A 22,979-nucleotide genomic window follows, 5' to 3' on the forward strand; every position below is an offset into this window, starting at 1 on the left:
TGTCATGCCAATGAGACAACAAATACTTTAAGTATTTGGACGACAAACCTAAAACTGAGAGCCACAATACTGCATAAATTATTCAAATGCCTCATTTAGGCAAGAAAGAAAATGCAGTGAAACAGCCACAGGGGACGCGACTGCTGCAGCGGCACCAGCCAGTAATAGGATGGTCCACTTTGTGAAGAATCGTCAGAATACCTGCAGTGGCACAATATTCAGATTACTTCTCTACTTCTCGGTATATCAAGCTACTGTATATACAGAACGTACCAAATCTGTCACTGCCCCCTCTGTTGTTTTTTTAATCTTCTGGGTTTGATTAAGTTTCAGCAAGATTTAGACGAGAACACAAAAGTAGAAGGAATTATTCTTGCCACTGAGTGACATGTGCAATGCTCAAATAGATCCATCACCGCAAGGAGAAGTGTCACGCTAGCTCTGTCAGCCAGTAGACTGCAATATGCTCAAATCTGCTGTGCAACATTTTTTGCTTTGAGGCAGAAATGCATTATTAGACCAACCCATCTCCCCTGCAGTTGGTCATGCTCATTCCTCAAGATGTGTCAGTCATGCGTCACTCACGATGACGGCAGACAGAACGGTGCCTATTTAGAGGTAATAACTGCGCCTAAGGCTACCACAGGCACTGAAGAAGGCTGACAGTTAAATTAGGCAATCTACATTTTAAAGCACTGCTGACATTTGCCTGTGTTTTTGAGCTAAACGTGTACTGTTCTGAGGAATGCGGCTCCAGAAAAATTACCTAACCGAGATAGGGCATCTTTTTTGCATATATGGATGTCAGTGCAGCTTTGAATATGAAAAGAGAGCTTGAACTTGCTCATTGTGTGGTCCTGCTTTAAACCGGGTAATCACACAAAGCATGTAAGCTGAAACGACTAGGAGGCGCGGGCAGCTCAAGTGGAAGACAGTTATACTATCAACTACAACCGGCACTGAACGATGCATTACCCTGAACAAACTGTGCTTCTGTTCAAAATGTGACCACACTCACTGGTCAATAAGCACAATTATGACACTAATCGGGGGGGGTCTGGTTGAGCCTCTTCATCAAAATCAACATTTGGGTAGTAATTCATGACAAAACTGAAAAAAGCCCAATCTCTCTGTTCAAGATTTTTTTTCTTGGATCCGTCCCTTTATCCAGATCCGATTCAGAATGTATCCATTTCTTCCCCGTCATACGTCAAACTCTCCCACCGAGTTTCATTAAAAGCTCCAAATCAGGCGGTTTTTGTGAAATCCTGCCAACAGAAACACAAAAGCACAATGGCAGCGAAACACCCAACCTTGTTGGCAGAGCAAATAAAAAAATAGAGCAAAGAGAGAAGACAAAACAGAGGCCTGAGAACAGCCCTCTGGACGGCTATTTCAACCTCAGCGGTGAATAAATCATTATGCATTTCATTTCATCTACTACAGGCTTGGTCGGCTTCTTCCTCATTTGCATCTGCACAAGTCTCGGATCAATACGACTGCTATGGAAACGCATAATGAATCATACAAAGCATGCAACTGAATCTATGGTTTGCGTAACATTAGATTTTCCCTTGCCTTTAACCATTGATGAATGAGGTCTTTTCACCGTCCCTGTGAAAGCTTAATGTAATTAAACTCTCCTTCTGAACACCATCAATGGCGAGCTATAATTATATCTGTTTAGGGCAGTAATATTCATTTTGTACAACTGGGTCATGATGCACATCATTCTGATGTCAAATTACAGAATGCATATGTTGACATGCACAACCTCATCCTCATCTGTCCGTGGAATGACTCGTGTGTTATTTCCAGTCTGTAGGTTAGATTACTTCACTGGCTAAAAGCCTGTGACAAGGGCTGTTGTGTGAAGCCCATCAATCTGCATTGGATCCATTAGACTAGTTATAAAATGGCAAAAGAAATCTCATTATTTCCTCAAAATACCAGTCAGTGCAGGGTTTGGGATGGCGCAGGAAGAACACACGAATTAGAGGAACTTGATCTTGTATTTACCCCCCCCCCAAGCAATCATCTCATGAGTTCCTATACGTGCTGGAAAGAACAGAAGCAAGCTTGGATTTGCAATGATCTGTTGTCAGAGACTTGCTTCTAGGGAAACAAATATCAAACTAAGCACTCCTGGTGTGACAATGCACCTCCTGTGGGGGAGTTGTTTCGACTTTTGAGAGGTGAAACTTTAATAACTCTGGAATTACTTGCTCGCTTTTGGCAAGAAGCATCCCGTTTGAAAAGCTACAACTTGAGATAGGCAAGAAGGCTTCCATTTGTGTTCAAAGTTGAAATGCATCTTATTCAGTTTATTTACTGACCAAAAATAACCCGTCTCTGCTGCGGTGTTCCCTCCGTCACACAACCCTCTCTGGGCGGATCGGAAGAAACGTGTCTGGGCTGTTTGCAGTTGAAATCAGTTTGATTCTCCCTCCCCTGATTAATGGCCTAGATACATAACTGCATCACATGATGATTCAGTTCTCTATCAATATGGGTCTACAGAGAAATGCTCCACAAAGACATGCTACTCTGCATCAATCCAAGCCCTCTTAAGGGCATTTGTTAGATTATGACCAGCAGATTATTGGGGATAGCAATAGCCCCCCAGGGGTCATTTAAGCTCATTCTCCACCCCGGTGATGCTCAATTGAAGAGATTATGCTCAGAGGAAAATCCCTTCCCTCAATGGAAGAAAAAAAAAAAAAAGAGGTTCAAACAGGCACAAACACTCTTAAGTACGTGTAGCCAATCAGCTTTCTGCTTTGCCGGAGCATGACGTCCCTCCAGACCCAATGATCCAGGCAAAGAAAAGTCCTCCCCCCCGGGACCTGTAATAGCTGCATGAAGACTAGCACAGCAGCGCCGGCTGCTGAGAAGCAGATCTAACCTCACCAAGGCTCTTTACAGCCACCTGCTGTGCTTCACGTAATACCGCATTCTCCTTTACGACAACATCTGTAAACGCTTCCTGCTCCTTTCTTAAAATAAAGATAATTAAGAGCTCAGAGAGCAGACCTCCGTCCAGCAGCTCATTCCCCTCCTAATTGGATTCACACCGTCCACATGGTGATCTGGATCATCATCAAAAGGTTAGAAATTGTTCTTGGTATCTTTACACACCAACCATGAAAAGTAAAAGTGAACCAGATGTCGATGTGTATTTTTAAATGATTTTTGAATCTGTAAATGGAGTCTTTTAATGTTAACAATTGTAAGTTAATTACATAAATCTTTTGAGTTATCTTATTAACAGACAAACAAACTTACGCCAGCGAAAACGCAACCTTCTCAGCGGAGGTAATTGAGAAATGTGAAGAGAACAGCTGTGCTTTGTAACGATACTGTGGTGCTGAGATCAGAAATAGCCGACTTTCATGGATTGTGCTGCTCTACTTAAACACAACTACGATTTTACCGTCTTCAAAGGGCCGGAATTTTCATGTTGAATGCAGACTTCTGAGCTGCAACACAAATCACAGCAGCTTCATTAGAGGACGGATTCTTGTCATGGATGATTTGCATCCTGCATATCAAATCACAAATCTCAAGGAGAAAGCAGCGCCGCCATGGTTTGGAGGTCAATCTCGGAGCCATTCTCCATGCCGTCCCATTAACAGAGGGGTGGGGGGCTTTTTGTGATTAGCTCTCATCGCCGACGATAAATGATTAAAAAAATTAATAAATTTCCCCGTGTCAAGAGAATGTTTTGTGAAATTCATTTATGTATTTGTAGGTAAAAAAGAAAATTCCTTTGCCTTCTAAGATTTACAGTAATTGATACATGCATTGTCTAAAAGCGTACATTTCGGTGGTTCAATACAAAATATTCAGATTTGCATGCATGACAGCCAAGAATTCAGTGAAAGGAGTGCTCATACAGTGTTTATTGATTCTCCTGTATTCCCATCTGAATGTTGAGCTATCTGTAAATTTGCCTGACCTTTTTCTCTGCCTCCAGACTGACTTCAGGTCGTTAACATTCATCAGCGTTTCACCGTTGGTGCTTCTGTCATTACACTGCTGGAATGAAACATTCAAATATAAAACAGCAGGAAATATATCAGGGTTTTATTCCAAAGGGGGGGGAGGGGAGGGGGGGGTGATCTTTTGATTTATCATTTATCTAAGCCCGGTTAGCACGATACTTTTAGCAAAAAAATAAGGCTACCATTGTCAGTGCTTCATAACTTTCATTCTAATAAGGTTGCAGACTTCACGAAGGCTGCATTTGATTCTTTACTTCAAAAACAGAGGAAGCTGTTGGAACGTTGATCTCACAGGAAAAGCCGTAGACGCTTTGCCGATTTAAAAAGCGAAGCAGCTGAAAGGTGTAGAGAACGTGCCAACGGAACATTCCCTGCTCGGCGTGCGACAGAGCCAGAAATAACAGTCCAATTATAGTTTGAATGTAGAAAAATATACATTCATTTCCTTCTTAACCCAAGCAGGTTGGAATCGACATCGGGCTGAAGTGCGAGTCAACCATTAATGCTGCACTCCCACACCTCTCTAACAAAAGAAAGGACACCTCGCCAGCATGTGTTCCAGCTTCTCAGCACGTGACTGATGAACAGCCATTACAATCATCTCGATACGCGCCGAGGCTCTTATCTGCATCACCGCCTAATCAGGCAGGTTTAATCACCCTTTGAAACACGAACGCTGCACGTTTAAATAAGTTTGTTTATTTGAGCAGAAAGAACTTTTGAGTGTACAAGAACCGAATGAGACGACGCATCGTGTAGTACAATTATAAAGACATGTACAGCAGGAATAAAATAAATAAGTACAGTGTCGTGCAGTGCAGGCCAGATTTACCCAGAATCGCCGTTTAACGCATTTAGCAGTTTCTTTTAGTCCGCATTTGTTTGTTCTTCATTCCCACCAAGAGTCCATTCGCCGTACGCGTACTCTCTGCTTGTAGTGGTATTCTTTCAGGTGCTTTTTTAAAGCGTTTGGAATGGGAAGCGTGTTAATGCCGTCGTAGGTGGTGCAGCTGCTCGTGGTTGCTCTGCAGATGTGCTGCAGGGTGAAGGGCTGCGTTCGGTGGATGGGGTTAGACAGCAGAGGCTCGAAGAACATGCAGGAGTTGGGGTCCTTGTAGTGCTCCAGCAACCCCGTCACGGTGGGAGCGTGGAAGACGCTGGGGTCGTGCACGTCGAAGCTAAAATTGTGGTTCCACTGTTCAATGCGCGCGTGCAGCGAGCGGCCGTAGCGGCGGAAGCTGACCGAGAAGAGGTAGTCTTCCTGGGCGGAGTCGCGCAGGAGGAAGGTGCCTTCGGGCTTCCCTTCCAGCAGCGTTTCTGCCTCGTAGCGATCCATGACCCCCCAGTAGCAAGGGAGGCTCGTGATCCGCAGCAGGTCTGGAACTAAACAGTGAATGTAATCGATCTGAGTGTGGACGCGGTAGCCATCGTGAGATTTGTTCTGTTCCGCCCTCGATGGCAAACTGGCGGCCGCGACCTCGGGGTCCGCCGGAGGCTCTGGAACGCTGTCGCGTGGTTGGACGGCGGCTGAGGCCGCCACCTCATCCAGGGTGTCCAAACAGCTTTGGAGCAGGAGCTGGTGCTGCCGCTGAAGGGAGGGCCCGTCGCCCCCGGCCAGCTCGTTCATGCCGTGAGCCAGTTTGGGGCCGTGCTTGTAGAGGGGGCTGATTTGGGCCGTCACCTCAAAGGTGTGGATCTCCGCGTTGGGGGGCGGCTCCACGCCTTGCTCTATGCTGATGCGCCTGCGCTCTCGTAGCCTGTCGTCGACGTCCTCCACCACGGTTGCCAGGGCCGAGGTCGTGGGAGCGCCGCACACGACTGCAGAATCGAGCAGGGGGGGCTGGGTGATGGGGGCTGTGTGCTGCTTAATGAGATACCACTTCTGAGCCAGCTCGGAGCCGACGGGGAAAGGGCAGTCGTCCAGCATCAACTCGCTGAGGTGGATCTTGCGCCTCGACGAGGCGCAGGAGGCCGATGATGAGAGCGCTTGGGGGGTCGGCGCCGGCGTCGCCGCCGGTTGCGTCTTTAACGGGAAACACTGCCCCATTGCGTCTTGGATTTTCTGCCGGAGCGTGCGACTGTTGCTCGACCCCCTGCTCTCGCTGTCGATCGGCGCAGGAAGCTCTGCAGCGGAACCAACTGTTCCCAGGTCTGTTCCCGCCGCTGCCCGTTCTTGTTCGAGCGACGAGGGCGTGACTTCAAACCCCTCCCATTTCCAACTATCCTTCAGCGATGAGGAAGACTTGCCCCTCGTCTCGAGGCCGCTCAGCAGCTCGCCGTACTCGAAGCCGTCGCTGACGGGCCTCTCGGCTGCAGGTCCGTGGGAGACGAGGCCTTTTTTCTTTCCCTTGCCAGCTTTCCGCCCGCTGCCTGCATCCCGCCTCTCTTCTGACCGGCTCTGTCTCACTTTGGGCCGCGCTCCTCTCTCTCGATCTTTCCCTCTGTTGGCCGACTCCTTTGGTAACGACATGATGGATTATGGGGTGGATCGGCAGCAGCTGAGCCACTCCTGGGAACTGTTCAGGGACTTCTGACTGCAGTTAGCTTTTGGCAACAAACGTCCCATCGACATCCTTTCCTTGAGGCATCATTTCCTTCGTCCGTGCATCGTGGCCAATGGAAGTGAGAACAACCTGCAGAACAAGAGACGTGCTTAAAGTCTGAATTTACCAGTGATGAACATTTGCTTGCGTATTACATAGACTGACAGCTCTGCTAAAATTCTGCCTTCATGAATATCCCAAGAGTTTTTGCTTATCCTGTCTTGTGGGGGGGGGGTCGCTTTTAGAGATGCAATTCATGATTATTTTCCATTCTCATTAAATCTGTCAATTATATTTTAAATAATACAGTACATGTATCTTTAGGTGTTATCAATAGTGCGCATCACCATTTACCACAGCTCAAGTTACTCTCCATAATTTAAAGATACAAAATTAATTACAAAACTAATCTAAGAAGATTGGAGCTGGATCAGTGAAATTTTGTCGTGGCATGAAAAACACTGTCAAAAACGTTAAGGGTCAAAAATATAACTAAAAATGTTTAAATCGCCGGCAGAGCAATTCTGAACGCATTGAATTATCATGAGCCGATCTGGGCATGCTGGGTGATCTCTGCCCAGACATGCGTCAGGGTGTCTGCGAGCTCCTGCGGTTGCAGCAGTGCATCCACACACTCATAACGTCCAACGTGTCCTGAATTGGATTTAGATCAGAGGAACATCAGGGCCAGTCAGCGGCAGCAACGGCTCCAACCAGAAACACGAGGCTGGGTGTAGAAAGGTCCGACCAGCTCTGCAGATTTCATCCTGGTGCCTAAACAGCAGTCAGGGAGCCGACGGCTCCGACATGGACCCTTCAAATATACCGGAATGCCTCACCAGACGGATCATGCTGGTTGACGGGTGGTGGGTCAACCCAATCACGTGCTTCTAAACAGACAGATATCTCTGAAGTTTGAGTGTTTCCTTAAATTAAGGAGCGCAGTTTCAGCTTCACCTGATTCAAATCAAACGAATCTTTAAAGAGTCGTTCCTTGAGTCTGGAGATGAGGGAAGTTCTCGCAAATGAGTACACAAAACGTTGTTCCTGTATTCTGTTCCTCCTTACATTATTATTATTATCCACCTCATAATACTGGCTGTGATTTCCTACACGTCTACGTTTGATTCACACTTTTTAATTAGTTATCGTCAAATTCAAAGACCTACCGCGTCGTTAGTGGAAGCTAGTTTGAGTTGCTCAAATGTTAACGACTGCGCTTTTTGGTTATGTTTTTCGAAAAAAAAAACATTTGCCAGCATCCACTTTTTGTATTGAGGACATCATAAAAATACTCGGGATGTGACCTTGTCCTCTCTGAGCAAGACGACGCCTGTCGAGTCGAAGTACATGGGGTCCATCAAAACAAATGTCCGAACTTTTTGTCTCTAAAAGTTAGGCTAACAGTTAGCTTTTAAGGTTTTTAAAATGTTACCAGACCTTCACGTATATCTGTAAAGACTAAAATATATATCAAAACATAATTAACACTGCCGCGCAAGCTAAAGGCGTTAGCAAGCAGCTGTTTGCCGTCTGTAAGATAAGTTAGCAGAGCAGCTAGTTAGCCATCTGCTAATTTTTGTATCATCAGTGTCGGGTTGTATTTATGGCAGCTTCTTCGCAGTTCTCTCGAATATAGGACAAAATGTCAACATACCGAATCAGTTATCAACGTTATCGTCGAAAAGGCTTCTGAATCTTCGTGGACAAACTAATAACTTTGACAAAAGGGCAGCTAGCTCCGCGGTTTGACTAGCATGCTATTCCGGCAAATGACCTCCAGAAAGCAGTCAACCCGGAAGTGTATATAAAATGTCTTTGGCAGCGCCCAGCACTAAAGAACGCCTGCAGCAGCGCAAATTCTAACACGATACGAAATTCAGCATATACCAAAGAAAACAGACACACAAAACACAAGTTAAGTTGCAAAAGAACCGAGCCTCTTTATTTGGACTATCATTGATCCGGCTGCTGTTGTACTTCATGAATACCATTCACACATGAGTGACAGTAAAAAAAAAAAAAAATATATATAGTGTAAGGATGGGGATTTAAAATGTTCATAAAATATTAGAAAATGTCCGGGGAGTCATAATTATGTATAAATTGTACAAGACAAATACATGCAACATAGCCTATAGCTGGCTCTGTAAATTAAAAATTTAAGTCTGGCAGGGTCAAACAGAACCACTGATAGAAGTCAAACCACACAGGCTCTGTGCCTCCCAGTGGGTGCTTGGTTTGTGAAAATAAGTAAGGCGGATCTTACGCAGTGCTTTTCCACCAACTAATTTCATGCTTCACTGGAATGTAAACATGGAGTAAACATAATCCTTGGCCAGTTATTAGTGTTCAGTTTACTCATGACATTATTTGCGGCTCAGATAAGCATCGTCAGGCCCCTGCTCCATCACCGACTACGCAGAGTTGCAGACACTTGAAGAAATCTGCTGCATTGTACCTCTTATGTCTTCACAGTCAAATATGCGGGCTGTCCGAAGCAAGAGAAAATGGTAAGGATAATCTGAGCCATTTTTTTAAAAACATAACACAACAAACAATATAGTGAATGAAAAAAAAAGAAAAATCAGACAGCCAAGTTTTAGTTTTCCACATCATTAACTGATAGAAGTCCTGTGGGCTTGAAAGACACTTTTAGAAAGTCAGATCTATTGCAGAGCCTGCTCTGAAGAAATCTATGACTATAATAGACCAGTGAGGAAGCTGGAGCTGTGCATTTCCGGCGCCACAGTTTATCAGGACTTAACAGCTAAAGGATCATGAACAGAATAGCCGGAGTTACATGTCTCACACAGTTAACACTTGTAACACGTTCCAAGACTCATGAAGAGTCCATGAATTCGGGGGGCGCAGAAGGCTTTTCTTTCTTTTTTTTTAAAGGTTCTACCCAGCCACTTCAAGTGCGGAGAGGCGTCAGTTCTTTAAAGTGTCACATTGTGAGACAATGGAGTTTTCATGACATCGCATAGCATGAATTGGGCATTACCCAAGAGAGATGTAAACAGTGACAGGTAGTCGATAAAAACAGACTGGTTGCAAGATTTCTTCTCTGAAGCTGTTGACACTGGGCACCATCAACCGCCACGTCCTCTATCTACAACAGTGCTGTATTAGTGCGGCAACACATGCGATTATAGAAAATAAGAATAGGTTATCAATATCGAGGGAGAGTAAAAAATACAATTGGAAAAGATATGCGTAAATAACCATCTAAACTCGGACAGAACTCCCATTGTGCTGCTGAAACAAAACGTCAATGTTATCCCTGCCTTGTAATGCAACCAAAAGTTAAGACCATATTACACATGCATGCGCCTCCGCTCTGCCACATTCAAAGGCAGAGGTTGTATAAGATCGTTTTTGATCCAACACTGATTACCACACACATCGGGGACAGAAACACACCGAGACACAAACTAAAAAATGTGACGTCGTCAAGCACCTTGAAAAGTATGATTCATCAAATCATCATGTTGGCCATGTGAGGATGAGGGCACTGCGAGAGTCAGGTGCTGTGGTCCGGAGCCTTTACCCACACGATCATGCTTAATGGGTTTATTTAATCAACCAGCATTAGAGTGTACATTGAAAACAATCCAACCTCTTTGCTTTTATAAATTCAATATTAAATCAGCTCTGGCACAGAACCATCCTCAACAACCTTTATTTTTTTCCCCTGTGGGGATTCCTCGGCACAAAATGAGATTCATCATCATTTATGTAGTGGGGTGTAAAATAATAGAGACAAATTGCAGCTGGCATAAATTCTTTCAACTGCTTTTCTTCTTAAAAATACGATGCCATCGTGTTGCATTTCAATTGAACAATCACACAACCCTTCTCTTTGGCTTTGTAGACATTTAGAGGGGACAGTCACTTCTATTTAGATCATCTGTTCATGGGACAAAACCGGCATGACAAAACGTGCGTCCAAGGTTGAATTACAAGCTTCTCCTCCGTTAACTGCCTTTTCAACAAGGAGAAGAAAATGAACCAAGGAATGCGCTGAAGGTTTCAACAAACACAAGCCCTCATGAGAACTGGTTATATCTAAATTAGGGTGTGTTGACGTCTGCATATCCAGGCCTGATTTCAAGTGGAAGCTTGGTGAATGTATTTGAGGGTCAGTTGCAGTTTTGTGGCAAATATCAAGACATATTTTAACTAAAGTTCCTCATTTCTAACAGAGGTTTCTCACCATTGTGTGGTGTGTGTGGCCGTGACTGTCAGTGTGTTTCATAAGGAGGGAGGAGAAGAACAGAAACTCATAGGGAGGAACAACTTTAAGCACCAATTCACTGTTTTTCTCTCAGACCATGGCAAACTGAGTCTCTGCATATCATGTCACAGTCCTGCAGGTGACATGGAGCGGTTTGCTTTTTACTCTGTCCTGCAATATAATAATCATCTGTTTTCCCATTTTTAATAAACTTAGTTGTATATAATAAAGTACAAAAATATTAGAGAACATATACAGTTTTTTTTGTCATTTTGTAGTGACTGCTTTGCCTGGTTTTCTTAAGCATACGTCTATCGATTTGCTGGGCGATGAGGAACTTAACAGGCCTTGACCAAAGTGTATTTGTCCATCCTTCTTTTTATATCGTTGATGTCCGGTCTGTTCCATCTGAGGAGGAGATCAGTAATAAATGTGATAAGGCTCTTGCAATCATAATCAACTGATCCATTTAACATAGCATATGTGGAATATTCCTGTTTAGTATCGACTGCGGCTGCTGTGTCTGTCAATAAAATATCAGGATACTGCACATACAGACATTGGTAATTGTATCTATCTCAAAGGAATGAAACAGAATAACTTTGACGTTTGACTGTTTGGTGCTGCTGCTGAGGGCACTTACCTCCTAAGGCATGCTCCGTCATACTGAGGCACAGTGACTCCAGCGTGGGGTTGATCTCCAGGTCTGAACCTGGAACTTGGCATTCTGAGAGAATAAGTAAAAAATGACATTAGGATTTAATATGAATTTCAATAATGAATTATGAATCATTCTTCATCAATCCGATTTTTTGTTGCAACACAGAGGGAGACTGTAAAATGAAACTTTGAATAGTTAATGGCTACTTCATCAATAGGCATAAATACAATCCACTATAGTGTGTACATTAACTTAGAAAGGCAAAACATTTTTGATTTAAGGAGGATTAAATAAACAGCATGAGTTGATTAATGGACGGAAGATTATTTGTGTCCAAAATGTCCCTGGCTCAATTACAGGAGCTGTTCTCAATGTCATACCCTCCTTTCTCCTGTCTTTATGTACTGTCCTATCCAATTAGGTCAGAAATGATAAATATAATCCACAGAATGCCAAAGACCTGCATGACATGACTTGACTTGTGAAATAAAAAATCATCCCCTTAGAAGAGGCATTCCTGTGGTTAGAAAGCACCGTTATTTCTGCCACCGCAAGATGTCGCTGCATTAAACAAGACAGAAGAGCACTACATGAACCGGCAGCAGTATTAAGAGTAGCCCATCATTGGAGATGTGCAATCATGGGTTCATTCGTCTGCTGAAGACATGAACATTTGGCTTTGCTACAGACTAATCCTAACCCAACCTAACCTAAACGAATGTTGAATCTGTTGGAAAATAACAGCACCTGTGCGTATACTACCTTGCTGCTGGAACATGAGCATGGTTTGTGGGGACGTGTGGACAGGGAGGGAGTGGGTGCGCTGCACAGAGCTGCGACTCTGACTCGGCATGCTGTTGCTGCCCCCCGGGTTGGCAAACCATAGGTTCTATTGAAGAAAACACAAACCGTCATGGTCAACATGTCAGTCCTCAATCTATGGTAATAACTACTGTATATCAAAACATCTTCACTCTATCAATGTAATGAATAACCTCTTGGTTTACACCACATTGCACTATATTAAGTATACATCTTGGGCTTGTCATCAAAAACTGTATGTCAGTTTCCCTGCAATAAGACGAAAGTGAAGAAGATTTTTAGATCAAATCAAATTGTGCCAAATTCCTGTGGCAACAAATATAAAAAAAAGTTTTCATTCTTTTAAATTAATATTTTAAGATGTGTAATCCTTTTGTCTCTAATTCCAACTAAAAATAATCAATTAACCGACATGACTGGAGAAATATAAATTATCCAAGATCTAAATCAAGTTAAATGTGTCACAAATTCGATGTTTAACTCTAAAGACAGGAGCACTGACTTGTCTACCCTGGCCTGCCAGTGCAGGGCTAGTGAGTGCGTGGCGTGGAGATGCTCCCCCAATCCCACTGGGACTCAGGAGACCAATGCGTCCAGCTGGGAGTCCTCGAGGGCTCATCTGGAACTGCCGTTGGCCCCGCCGTGCTACAACTCCACTCACAGAGCCCGCTGTGGGGAGGGAGTTGGACCCATAGGTCCAGCTGGTGTAAAACAAACACAAAAAGGACCAATCATTAGAGTTAAGAAAACGGCTTGTTCACCTGGTGAAGCTCAAATGGAACGTTTCTTATTACTCAAACAAGGGGAATGAAAATAAAAATGGAAGGCAAAGTTAAACAGTAGCGATTAGTGCAAGGGCAATGCAACTTCCAGAGAGGGAGGCTACGAGTGAAAGAGGGATGTCACCCTTTCTGTCGGTACACAGGCATGTCCAGCATAGCTTTCCGTGGAAACAGGCGGAGCAATTTGAGGACCTGCTGCTTCCATGTGACCAGCCTTTTCTTCTGAGTTTCTGAGAATGCCTGTTAACACAGAAAGAGACAGCAGGTGAAAAAAGACATCAGACTTTCAATGAGCATGATCAGATTCCAGCAGATGAAACTTGAGATAATTACACTTCTAAATGCCAAATCGTCTGTATGTTGCATACGTAACTTCATATTTATGGAGGTCTTTATTTTGTGCCATATGTCTACAGACAAGAGTGTTTAAAACAATACATAATGAATGCATTCAGCAAGTAGAAAACGGTCTGGATGTTCTCACCTCATGTGTTAAACACTTTTCAATGAGCTGAAGATAGCAGCTGATATTCTCCTCATCCGGTCTTGAGACCAGCAGCTGGGTGCATACTGGAACAAAGGAAATGGAACCAGAGATTATTGAAGAGCATTTGTTTCTAAGGGATATCTGTGGATCTGAAATATCAATAGAAAGTCTGATCAATTCCTCTAAGTACAAATCACACCAGCTTCATGCTTCCCAGGGGAAAAAACGCCTCTCTCTCACCTTTACCCATGACACGAGTGAACTGTCCAGCTATGTCGCCTTCCGAGATGGGTGTGGCGGGGGAGTCTCCCTCGCAGGGAGCTGGGTTGTGGGACTGGAAGCCCTCTGAGGCCGGCTCTTTGTCTGCTGCTGTTTTTGTGACATCTGTGTCTGGGGCAGTTCGGGCTGCACTGGGTGGGCTGTAAGCCTTGATGGGTGTGACTACAATCTGCTGAAGTTCTTGGAGGGCGTTTCGCAGGTTTCCCCCTTCCAAAATATCCTGCCATGACATTACAACATCAGTAACGCAGGCTATATATATATAAATATGAGCCCAGCTGAATATTAAAGTGGTATATAAAGTGGTACCAAGAAAAGCGCTATATAAAATCAATGCATTATTATTAAGTAATAATAAGATACTAAAACTTTCCAATGAAATTGTCTTTCAACGAAATACTGCGCCTTCGCCATAGACAAGCGGACATTATGAATAAACAACATGAAAAGAATATGTGAACCCCCACACTTCCTTCGGTGGCTCATCCCCATCCCAGGATAGACTGTAACAGCAGCAGCTGCCCGTACGGTCCCCCTGACACCCGCCCGTCATTCATCTTTACAGAACACATGGCCTTTAATTTGTTTGTGAAAGCCGTGTTGGAGAAATAACTCGCCTGAAAGGCTCGACAGGCTTGTTGTACAACACATTGTCAAATTCTGTCCACTGTTCATCAACAACACAGTTTGACCCCTGCGAGCATGATGTTACCTTTCTTGCTCACTGCAGAGCCACGGGGTTCTAAAACAGTGTTTTCTTCCTCATGTCTCATGTTTGGCCTTTTGGATGACGTAGTGAGTGTTTCCATTACACAGGAACCTTACCGAACAGTCGGGATTGTTTTAGGGAAGCAATCTTAAGCAAAACTTAAATTGCAATCTCATTAAAAAGTTTATTTCCTTTGGTTAGTGACCATGGTACAAAAACATTTTTATCAGGTGACATAATCAGGAATTCTAGGACAACAAAGCTCATTAATCGTTCAGCTATTGGGGGGAAACCACTTTGGGTTTAAGGGTGACAATGTGTGTAGATATATCTGCTATAGATCTAAATTTGAAACTCTGGAAAAACACACATTTGGGCTAATAAATTATTTTAGGTGAAAATCCAAAATAGCTACTAGCCCTGTTCTGTGTCTGTTTCTAGGCCAACAACAAAAATAGACATGTGAAGTAATCACTGACTACATCTCCTGGTTCATTGTTGATCAGCATGAGTGGAAAGCCAACATGTGAAAGAATTGTATATCCGTTTTTTTGGGTCACGAGAAAAACAACACATCCCAAATAATTACCTTTTCTAAAGACTTGAGCACGCTCTGCCTCTCTCGCAGTTTCTGGATACTTAAGGCAATCTTATGCCGCGCTCCCTTTGTGACGTTCTAAAAAAGAAAGTAACAAAAGGCATGAGAGGCAAGCAACTCATTTCTTGTGGAAACATCGACTCATTTATACAGTTACTAAATAACAAACCTAATCACCATTTGTTTCATTAAAGCTAAGGGGCAGAAGTAAAATCGCACCATTTATATGTCTGACTGCCTGGATTTAACTGTGGGGCGCGCTGCTCTAATTTCATGCCTCATTGAGTCGACGTATCATCAGGTTTGAGGACAGTAATCATCACAATTGATAAAAAAAAAGGGCGGAATAATCAAAGACTGGTCACAATGTGTGCAAAAAGGAGACTTAACAACCTGCGACTCCAGGTGCTGCTCTGTGAGAATCATCATTTCCCCATAGGTCATCTGGGAGAAAAGTGATGCATATTTATGAAGGCGGAGACTCTTCAACCAGGAAGGAACATCTAAAAGAAATTCAAAGATAGAAATTTCAGCATACGTCACAATTAAAACATGTTTATTTTTAATGTAATGAACTTTGACCTTTCATCCCACTGCCATCCTCCTGGAATGTGTTGCGACTCGAGCCCTGTTCTTCTGTCTGTTCACTGCCAGAGGAGGCTACACTGCTCTGGGGGGAAAGGGGGGCGTGTTCTGTTGCAATGAAGCTTTGACGGCCCCCCGCATCATCCTGGCTACCCCACTCAGATCCACAAGCCTGGGGACTGGATGGAATAACGGACATGGACTTCTTCAGCGGGCTGGGCTGCATTTGACCGCCCACAGCTGGCATGGGAAACAATAAATGTGGGGAAACATTCTTAGGAATCTATATAAACAAGATGTTAACTGACAATGACATTTCCACAACTCAAAACATTGTACAACTGCATGAGCAAAGGAAATATTCTCAATTCCTACTCAAAAAAAACAAGAATGAAGGATTGTTTATCATGACTAAGACTGTAGAAGCTAATATACAGTATGTGAGATGTGCTCTGAAAAAGATGAATTCCACTAAGGACTCGCCTAAAATGTGTTTCCATGGAAACAATAAAAAAAAAATCTTATAGACAATTAAAAAAAAAGAACTATCTAATAGCTACTTCCAGTGGTTAGAATATGTGTAAAGCTTAATGAAGGTACAATTTAGTTACGCTCCAGATTGAAAGCTTTTATGGATGAACATAAATAAGAGCATATTGACAACTATATTATTAACCCCTTGTCATTTTTAGGTTGGGACAATTAAACTGTTAACATTGTGAGAACTTCAATACACAGTGTGGCATCATATTCCCATAACAAACATTACCTGTGTTACTGCTGTTGATGGGAGAGGACATCCCACCCGGGAAAGGCACATGTCCATTCTGGCCTGCGGGAGACGTGTTGGATGACGGTGATTTGTCCTGCCAGGTGTGTCCAGGGTCTAGAGCCTCAGCAGAGCTGGACCATTCATCAGAGCCCTGATGCGGGTGGTAGGGGCTGGAGGGGGGCCGGGGTGTATAGCCACTAGACAGGTGTTCCTCCAGGTGGTTTAGCCACATGGCCAGAGAGGTGCGGTCATCCAGTGTGGTGGCAGGATGGATGAGCGCGTAGGATAGCAACTGTCTGCTTTCTTCCACAAACAGGCTACTCTCAATCGTGTGACTTAATACCTTCTGCAGCAGCTTCATGTACTCACACTTGGCCTCGCTGTTGCGTGGCTGCAGCAGGGGCAGGTGGGACAGTAGCAAAGATACAACCTTCTCCTTTGGCTCCTGATGCCACTGGCAAACAATTGCTATTGACAAAAAGGCAAATGAAGAATGTCACCAATGATTAACTGTGTACCGCCTGATTAATGCAAGCCTTCTTCAATTTTAGGAAGGAATAATTATTTAAATAGTCCCGAAAAACGTTAATTTACCTGCGTTGTTTGCTTCAGCTTCTAGTATGTGGATCTCTGTGCAGTCTGCCAGCCAGTGTTCGAGGCAGATGTGTAAGAAGCGGGCCTGGGTGCGTGAGACCCTCTTCAGGAGGGATAACAGTGCCACCGTCTGTTCACACTCGTTCCAGCCCTTGAACCAGTCTGTAAGGATACCAACCTGGTCTCGGAACATCATGGCGTGTCTCCAAAAAAAAGGAGCAAAGGAATGTATGTATTGGCAGGGGTAGCGAAAGGCAGCGCTCTCAGACGCAAACCGGCGCAGTCTCACCCCGCACAGCGGGGCTGTACTAGCAACAGTCCTGAGATCCCCTCAGAGTGGTCCGAGGGGCCCTCACATGGTTCAGGCGCAAGAAGAAGCTCAGACAAGGGTGCCTGAGGATTATCAGGGACGTCTTCTGAAGTGATGTTACGTGTGTCAACTGTAGTTGGAAACGACACAAAAAGGAAAATAAGTGTTTCACTCTGGCGTGTTCAGGATCACATTGTCCGTGCTCTGTAAAAAAAAAAACGGACAAGAAACATCTTAGACGCGTGTTCACCGTGACAACATGCACATCCTTTGATGGTTTAAACCTAAGTTGCTGAGTATTTGTGTTAGATCTGTCAGATTGTTCAACCTCATTTGCTGAACTTACAAGATAAACATCAATAATAGTTTGTTTTTTTATATATTGCAAATCAATCCATGAAAAACTTAGTTCCTATGGCAACAAAAATTGTGTTACCTGAATTCATCTTTTACTAAATTAAACTCTTCATGAGGATGCATGTTGTTGATTTTGTTCAGTTTATTGAGTTATATTGATAAAGGCACTTTACAAGAGGTGTGACCAGAAATATTTATGAATTAATTGAAGGGTAAGATTTACAGGTTGAACTAAAATAGACTTATGTCTGAAGAATATGGGCTGTCATCATCCTCATGCATTTACAGCAACTAAATATAACACAGTAGTTATCACTTCAAGAAACGTAACACAGAAAACATGAGCATTAACCGGCCAACAGCTGACACCAGCTGTTAATTCACAGTCTAACTTTAATTATAGAACAGTCACGAGTCTGGTTATAAGATCTGATTACTAGCCATGTTCAATCAGCAGCATGGCGTTGGATACTGGAAGCCAGAGTAATCTGGATTTACTGTATCCAAGCATGTCATGTCAAGAAGCGCCACAACAAATGCGGGCCCGTCACAGCTGTAGCAAATTACTTTATAGACTTAATTTAAGATTTACAAGAGTTGCCATCGCAAACAAAAGACAACATGCCTTTGTCCTTGCCTATAAAGTGATCGATTCCTACATTCCAAACACTGAAGACCAAATTAACAACAATAAAAACAGTGACACCACTTGCATTTTTGCATTCTGACTGTCTCATCACGGTGTCAAACGTAATCCGCCCATGGAATCGCACGACTGAAAGCATACCCAACAGATGTCGCAGTTTTTGGACATTATAGTTCGCTTTCCGAGCAGCGAAGCATTTTCAACATACAAGTTTCGTCGTGACATAAAGCCTCACAAGCATCTATTTCCTCTCACTCGCTCGGTCGGCCTCGTAGGTTATGTGGGATTCACAATGTTGTATTGTTAGTGGTTAACACTGTTGCTGCCCCGACACCCCGGTTCGTGCTTCAATCTTAGCGGTGGAAACAGGAAAGCTAAAAACGCAGTTTTAATCGAATGTTCCAAGTTGACAAGGCAAAGTTAAGTGAGCTGCAGCTTACGATAAACGGAGTGGTGAAGATTGTTGTTTACCTTTGTCAATTGTGACTTGTTAGCGAGCTAGGCTAAAGGTGCTAATGCACAGCTAGCTCGACGGCAGGGCAGGGATGGTGAGCAAAAACGCTAGCGCTAGCTTCTCGGGTAGCAAGTTTTGCTAACAGATGCAACAACGTTGGCTTAGCTGAAAGAAGCGCAGATTTCGAACTCCTCCGAGGTATTCTTTACGGATATTCCTTTAAAGCAGCAAGCTCTTGTGGCTTCAAACAAACCACGTTAAAGAATGTATATACAAAATGTTTATTGCAAAGCAAAAAATACCGTACGCCTAGAGAAATCTACTTCGATTTGTGAGTGACGTCAGACGTTCGTGTACGTCACACGTCTGGGCGGCAATGGCACTTTGTTACGCCCACTGGTCACTAGATATTATATTAATTTATTGCGCCATTTAAAATATTATTAAAACATAATGTGATGGTTCATAACTATTTTTCACATTCATTTCAACTGAAAACAGAACACTAGACACTCACTTTATTAATTACAAGTTGAAACCTGTTTTCCATTGAAAATGTGAGACACATTATAAGCGACAACAGAAACTTCAAATTGAGTAGATAAAGTTGTAAACAAAATTATGAATTAGAATACATTCATTACAAAAATAATTATTTTTAATCATTTGCACATTGGATATATTGTCTTTGTCATGTATTTAATTACATTTAAATGACAATAAATGTGCAAATCATTTTATTCTATTTTGATTGAAATTATACATCATATCCAAAACTTTTTCAGAACTGTGGTTTTAATGTGTTAGAGTGCGTAAGCAACGATATTGTAGCAAATTCATTTCCATATACTTATTTATTTACATTTTGTCTTATTCTATCTGAGGTTCACTGATTCTACTTCATTCATTCCAAACTGGGAAATTAGCATTGCTACTATGAAATTGATTTCCTTCATCTGTATGGATGTACTAACATTTAATAAGCTCTTTATTGTAATATAACAGGTGTTTGCTGTGCATAATTCTGACCTCACAGAATTACATATAATGAGTAAACTATTATAAGACACAATCTGCTGATGTTGCAAACTGGAGTCTTCCTGTGCTGTTAAAAACCAGGAAGCAGAAATCTTACTGCGCGCCCGCCCTTAACTTCTCTGCCCAACTGTTTAAGAACGACAGCATTACTCTGAGGACAGGAAGGCATTCAAAGATCTCCACATAATGGTAAGACTAATGTGATTGCTTTGAAAAAATTTGCTTTGCTCTTGAATTTGACCAGATTTGATGAACTGTCTTTCATACAAATTTTGTGTATAATATTTTTTTCTTTGCCATTGCGACACAAGTTGAGTATCCTCTTTGCTTTTTCACACAGGAAGCTACATTATTGCACAGACATTTCCTGCACTCAACATGTCAGAAATGTTTGAACATTTAATGCATCTTAATAGATCAAACAGCCTGTTCTGTTGTTTCAATTTTTGGCTTTTAGACAAAACCATTTTATTTGGCCAAAGAGCAAGAATATGATATGGCATTAAGACTTTTTAGATTAACACGACATTGGTTCTTTTTTTTTTTTTTTTTTTGCTTTGATTGATTTACCCTGAGCTGGATGACTGAGAACCTACACAGAGACATCGGTTACTTTATTTTATTGTTCATATTTTGCAGTCAAGCGCTCTGGTTGTGTGTGAAGTGGATGATACTCTGACAGCGAAACTGAAAAAGTTTAGGTTCCGAAAAGAAACCAACAATGCCGCCATAATAAGTAAGTATAATTTAAGCATGAAAAATACTATTATCTTTGTGTCCCTCTGACTTACAGTAACACCTCGGCATACGAGCGCTTTGACATCCAAGTTCCGTGACACGAGCAAACCTGCAAGCAATATTTTTGCTTTGAGACACGAGCGTAAATTTGAGATACAAGCAACTTCCAGATCCTGCCGCTAAATGGCCGAGCGCTGCGAGTGCGCTTCACTTGTTTAGTATTCACCACCTTCCATACTCGTCTCCCGTGTTGCGTTTCCATTAGTGATGTGATTCTGGCTGTATCTGTGAGTATTCCTTATTAGTCATGGGTCCAAAGAAAGCGAGTGGTAAAGATGGGAGTCAGAAGAAAATGTGCATGATGACGATGGAGATGAAGCATGAAATTACATCGACACCGACAATATGTACAATCCTCAAACAGAAGGATGCTCTCAAGAACACAAAGCCTTCCAAAGGCAGAACTATTATGTCTAAGTTTATGGAAGTTTACGTGTAAAGGTACAATTATGGAATAAATGTGTCTACAAACCGTCCAACTTCATCCGTCCTCCTCCAATGCGCTGCACGCCACTGTTAGCGCTATCGTCTGTCTTGAAGTTAATCTCATAATAAAGCCACATTTTATATAATCGTAATACTGTATGTCATTTTTTATTATATCATTTTGTGTGTGAATATATCTATATGGCAATTAAAAACGTTTTTCCATTCTAACGGTTGATTTGGGTGTTTTGATTAAATTGTTTTCAGTTATTTTATAGGGGCGAAATTGATTTGGCATACGAGTGATTTGAGTTACGAGCTTGGAATTATACTCGTATGTCAAGGTATTACTGTATTTTAAAAAATATAATAAAATAATTCACATTTAGTACAGATAGCTAATTTAGTGTTTTTATTTCTCAGTTAAAATAGACATGAGGAAACAACTCGTTATCCTTGAAGAAGAATATGAGGCAAGTACAATTTTATTTGCACTTTTTTGTTCTCCGAGTTTAAAATCACGAAGACTCAACTTTGACTTTTAGGACATCTCACTGGATGACCTGAGAGAGGAACTTCCTGAACGGCAACCCAGATATCCTGACTGGATGTCATGAATATATCAAAATCCTTACACTAAATCCTTACTTATATTGTTATACAAAGTTGAACTTCCTTGACAGAACGGTTGTGCACATTCATTGTCTACAGTTACAAACATGTCCATGACGATGGAAGGGTGTCTTACCCGCTATGTTTGATTTTTTCCAGTCCATTGGGTGAGTAGACATCGCATCTGTTTAAAGTAGGATAAGAGAAATGCAAAATTGAAAACAACAACAAAGTGTATTATAGGAATTGATTTACCGGTACAAGTACGTTTGACTGGTCAAAATCCAGAATCCTTTGGAAAAATGTAATTTTCATTCTTAAAGGATGTAAACCGGAGCAACAGATGATGTATGCAGGCAGCAAGCTTCGGCTGGTCCAAACTGCAGGGCTCACAAAGGTAATTGTGTCAGTTCTGACCTCGAGTTTAAAGCTCAGTTTATATACTAAAGAATCAAATCAATTATTTGGACACATGGTCAATTGGAACATTTGTTTTGAAACATGCTACTGAAAGTTAAAATTCGAAATGCACACACAGGTTGTTTAATCTGAAATCTGGACTCGCATGCGTTTTAATTACCATCCTGCAACTGTCAACCACCACATTAAAACATTCACCTATTTAATCGAGGCCATTTTTAATTTGATGTTCATACTTTCATGGCATTTCGTAATTAGGCAGCCATTCTTTGTTCAGCTTCTGATTTTCTTGAATTTTTCATGACACATTCATATTTTTAATGTGACATCTGCTTTATTCTGAGGTCTTTGAGACAAGAAATGCTGACGAGTTGACAGAAGAATGGCTGAAGAACCACCTGGCCCTTTTCCACTGAATATCCCTGACCCATATCTGCAATACTGAATATTTTCTTTAATTTTTAATTGTTTAAAAAACTAAAATCTAGTCAAACTCCTTGAGCATTCAGAATAACTTTAAACTTGAAAAGTTCTTAATCACTGTATATCCAACATGTCTCATGTTTCTTAAAGCTGGAGATTCTACTTTGCAAGATGGACCCTGAACAAGTTGAACACCTTTGAGTTTCTGTGGAAATATATTTGCGATTAAAGCCAAAGTTTGTTCAGACTAGAATATATCATTTCTGAAATACACTCTGGATGTGGCTGCCTTTCAGACTCCCCTTAATAAACATTTCCATGGAACCAAGAATGCAGGTTCTCCGGTTTCCTCCCACCTCTAAAAACACGCACCTTAAGTGAATTGATTACCGGTACTCCAAATTGTCCGTTGTGTACGA

The 22,979-nt window shown here is 42.3% G+C and overlaps 3 protein-coding genes across 3 annotated transcripts; 1 reads left to right on the forward strand and 2 right to left on the reverse strand.

Annotated features, from left to right (window-relative positions):
• Positions 1 to 3,840: 3,840 nt before the first annotated feature.
• On the reverse strand, positions 3,841 to 6,568 carry socs9 (suppressor of cytokine signaling 9). Its single transcript, XM_068745228.1, has one exon. It carries the CDS (start codon positions 6,472 to 6,474, stop codon positions 4,894 to 4,896), a length of 1,581 nt encoding a protein of 526 aa, XP_068601329.1. The 5' UTR covers positions 6,475 to 6,568; the 3' UTR covers positions 3,841 to 4,893.
• A 4,545-nt stretch (positions 6,569 to 11,113) lies between these two features.
• Positions 11,114 to 17,272, reverse strand: LOC137901448 (protein Smaug homolog 2). The gene is made up of 12 exons (XM_068745478.1): positions 17,077 to 17,272; positions 16,480 to 16,950; positions 15,708 to 15,950; positions 15,519 to 15,628; positions 15,117 to 15,203; positions 13,780 to 14,038; positions 13,537 to 13,622; positions 13,177 to 13,292; positions 12,773 to 12,971; positions 12,211 to 12,337; positions 11,431 to 11,514; positions 11,114 to 11,195 (listed from the first exon to the last, which is right to left on the reverse strand). The coding sequence occupies exons 1-12, from the start codon at positions 17,270 to 17,272 to the stop codon at positions 11,167 to 11,169; spliced, it is 2,007 nt and encodes a 668-aa protein (XP_068601579.1). The 3' UTR covers positions 11,114 to 11,166.
• A 2,733-nt stretch (positions 17,273 to 20,005) lies between these two features.
• gmfg (glia maturation factor, gamma) lies at positions 20,006 to 22,950 on the forward strand. Its single transcript, XM_068745388.1, has 7 exons — positions 20,006 to 20,070; positions 20,521 to 20,617; positions 21,529 to 21,578; positions 21,651 to 21,700; positions 21,802 to 21,884; positions 22,041 to 22,114; positions 22,482 to 22,950. The coding sequence occupies exons 1-7, from the start codon at positions 20,068 to 20,070 to the stop codon at positions 22,551 to 22,553; spliced, it is 429 nt and encodes a 142-aa protein (XP_068601489.1). The 5' UTR covers positions 20,006 to 20,067; the 3' UTR covers positions 22,554 to 22,950.
• Positions 22,951 to 22,979: the final 29 nt, after the last annotated feature.

Source organism: Brachionichthys hirsutus, chromosome 11 (genome assembly GCF_040956055.1).
Source record: "Brachionichthys hirsutus isolate HB-005 chromosome 11, CSIRO-AGI_Bhir_v1, whole genome shotgun sequence".
NCBI lineage: Eukaryota > Metazoa > Chordata > Actinopteri > Lophiiformes > Brachionichthyidae > Brachionichthys > Brachionichthys hirsutus.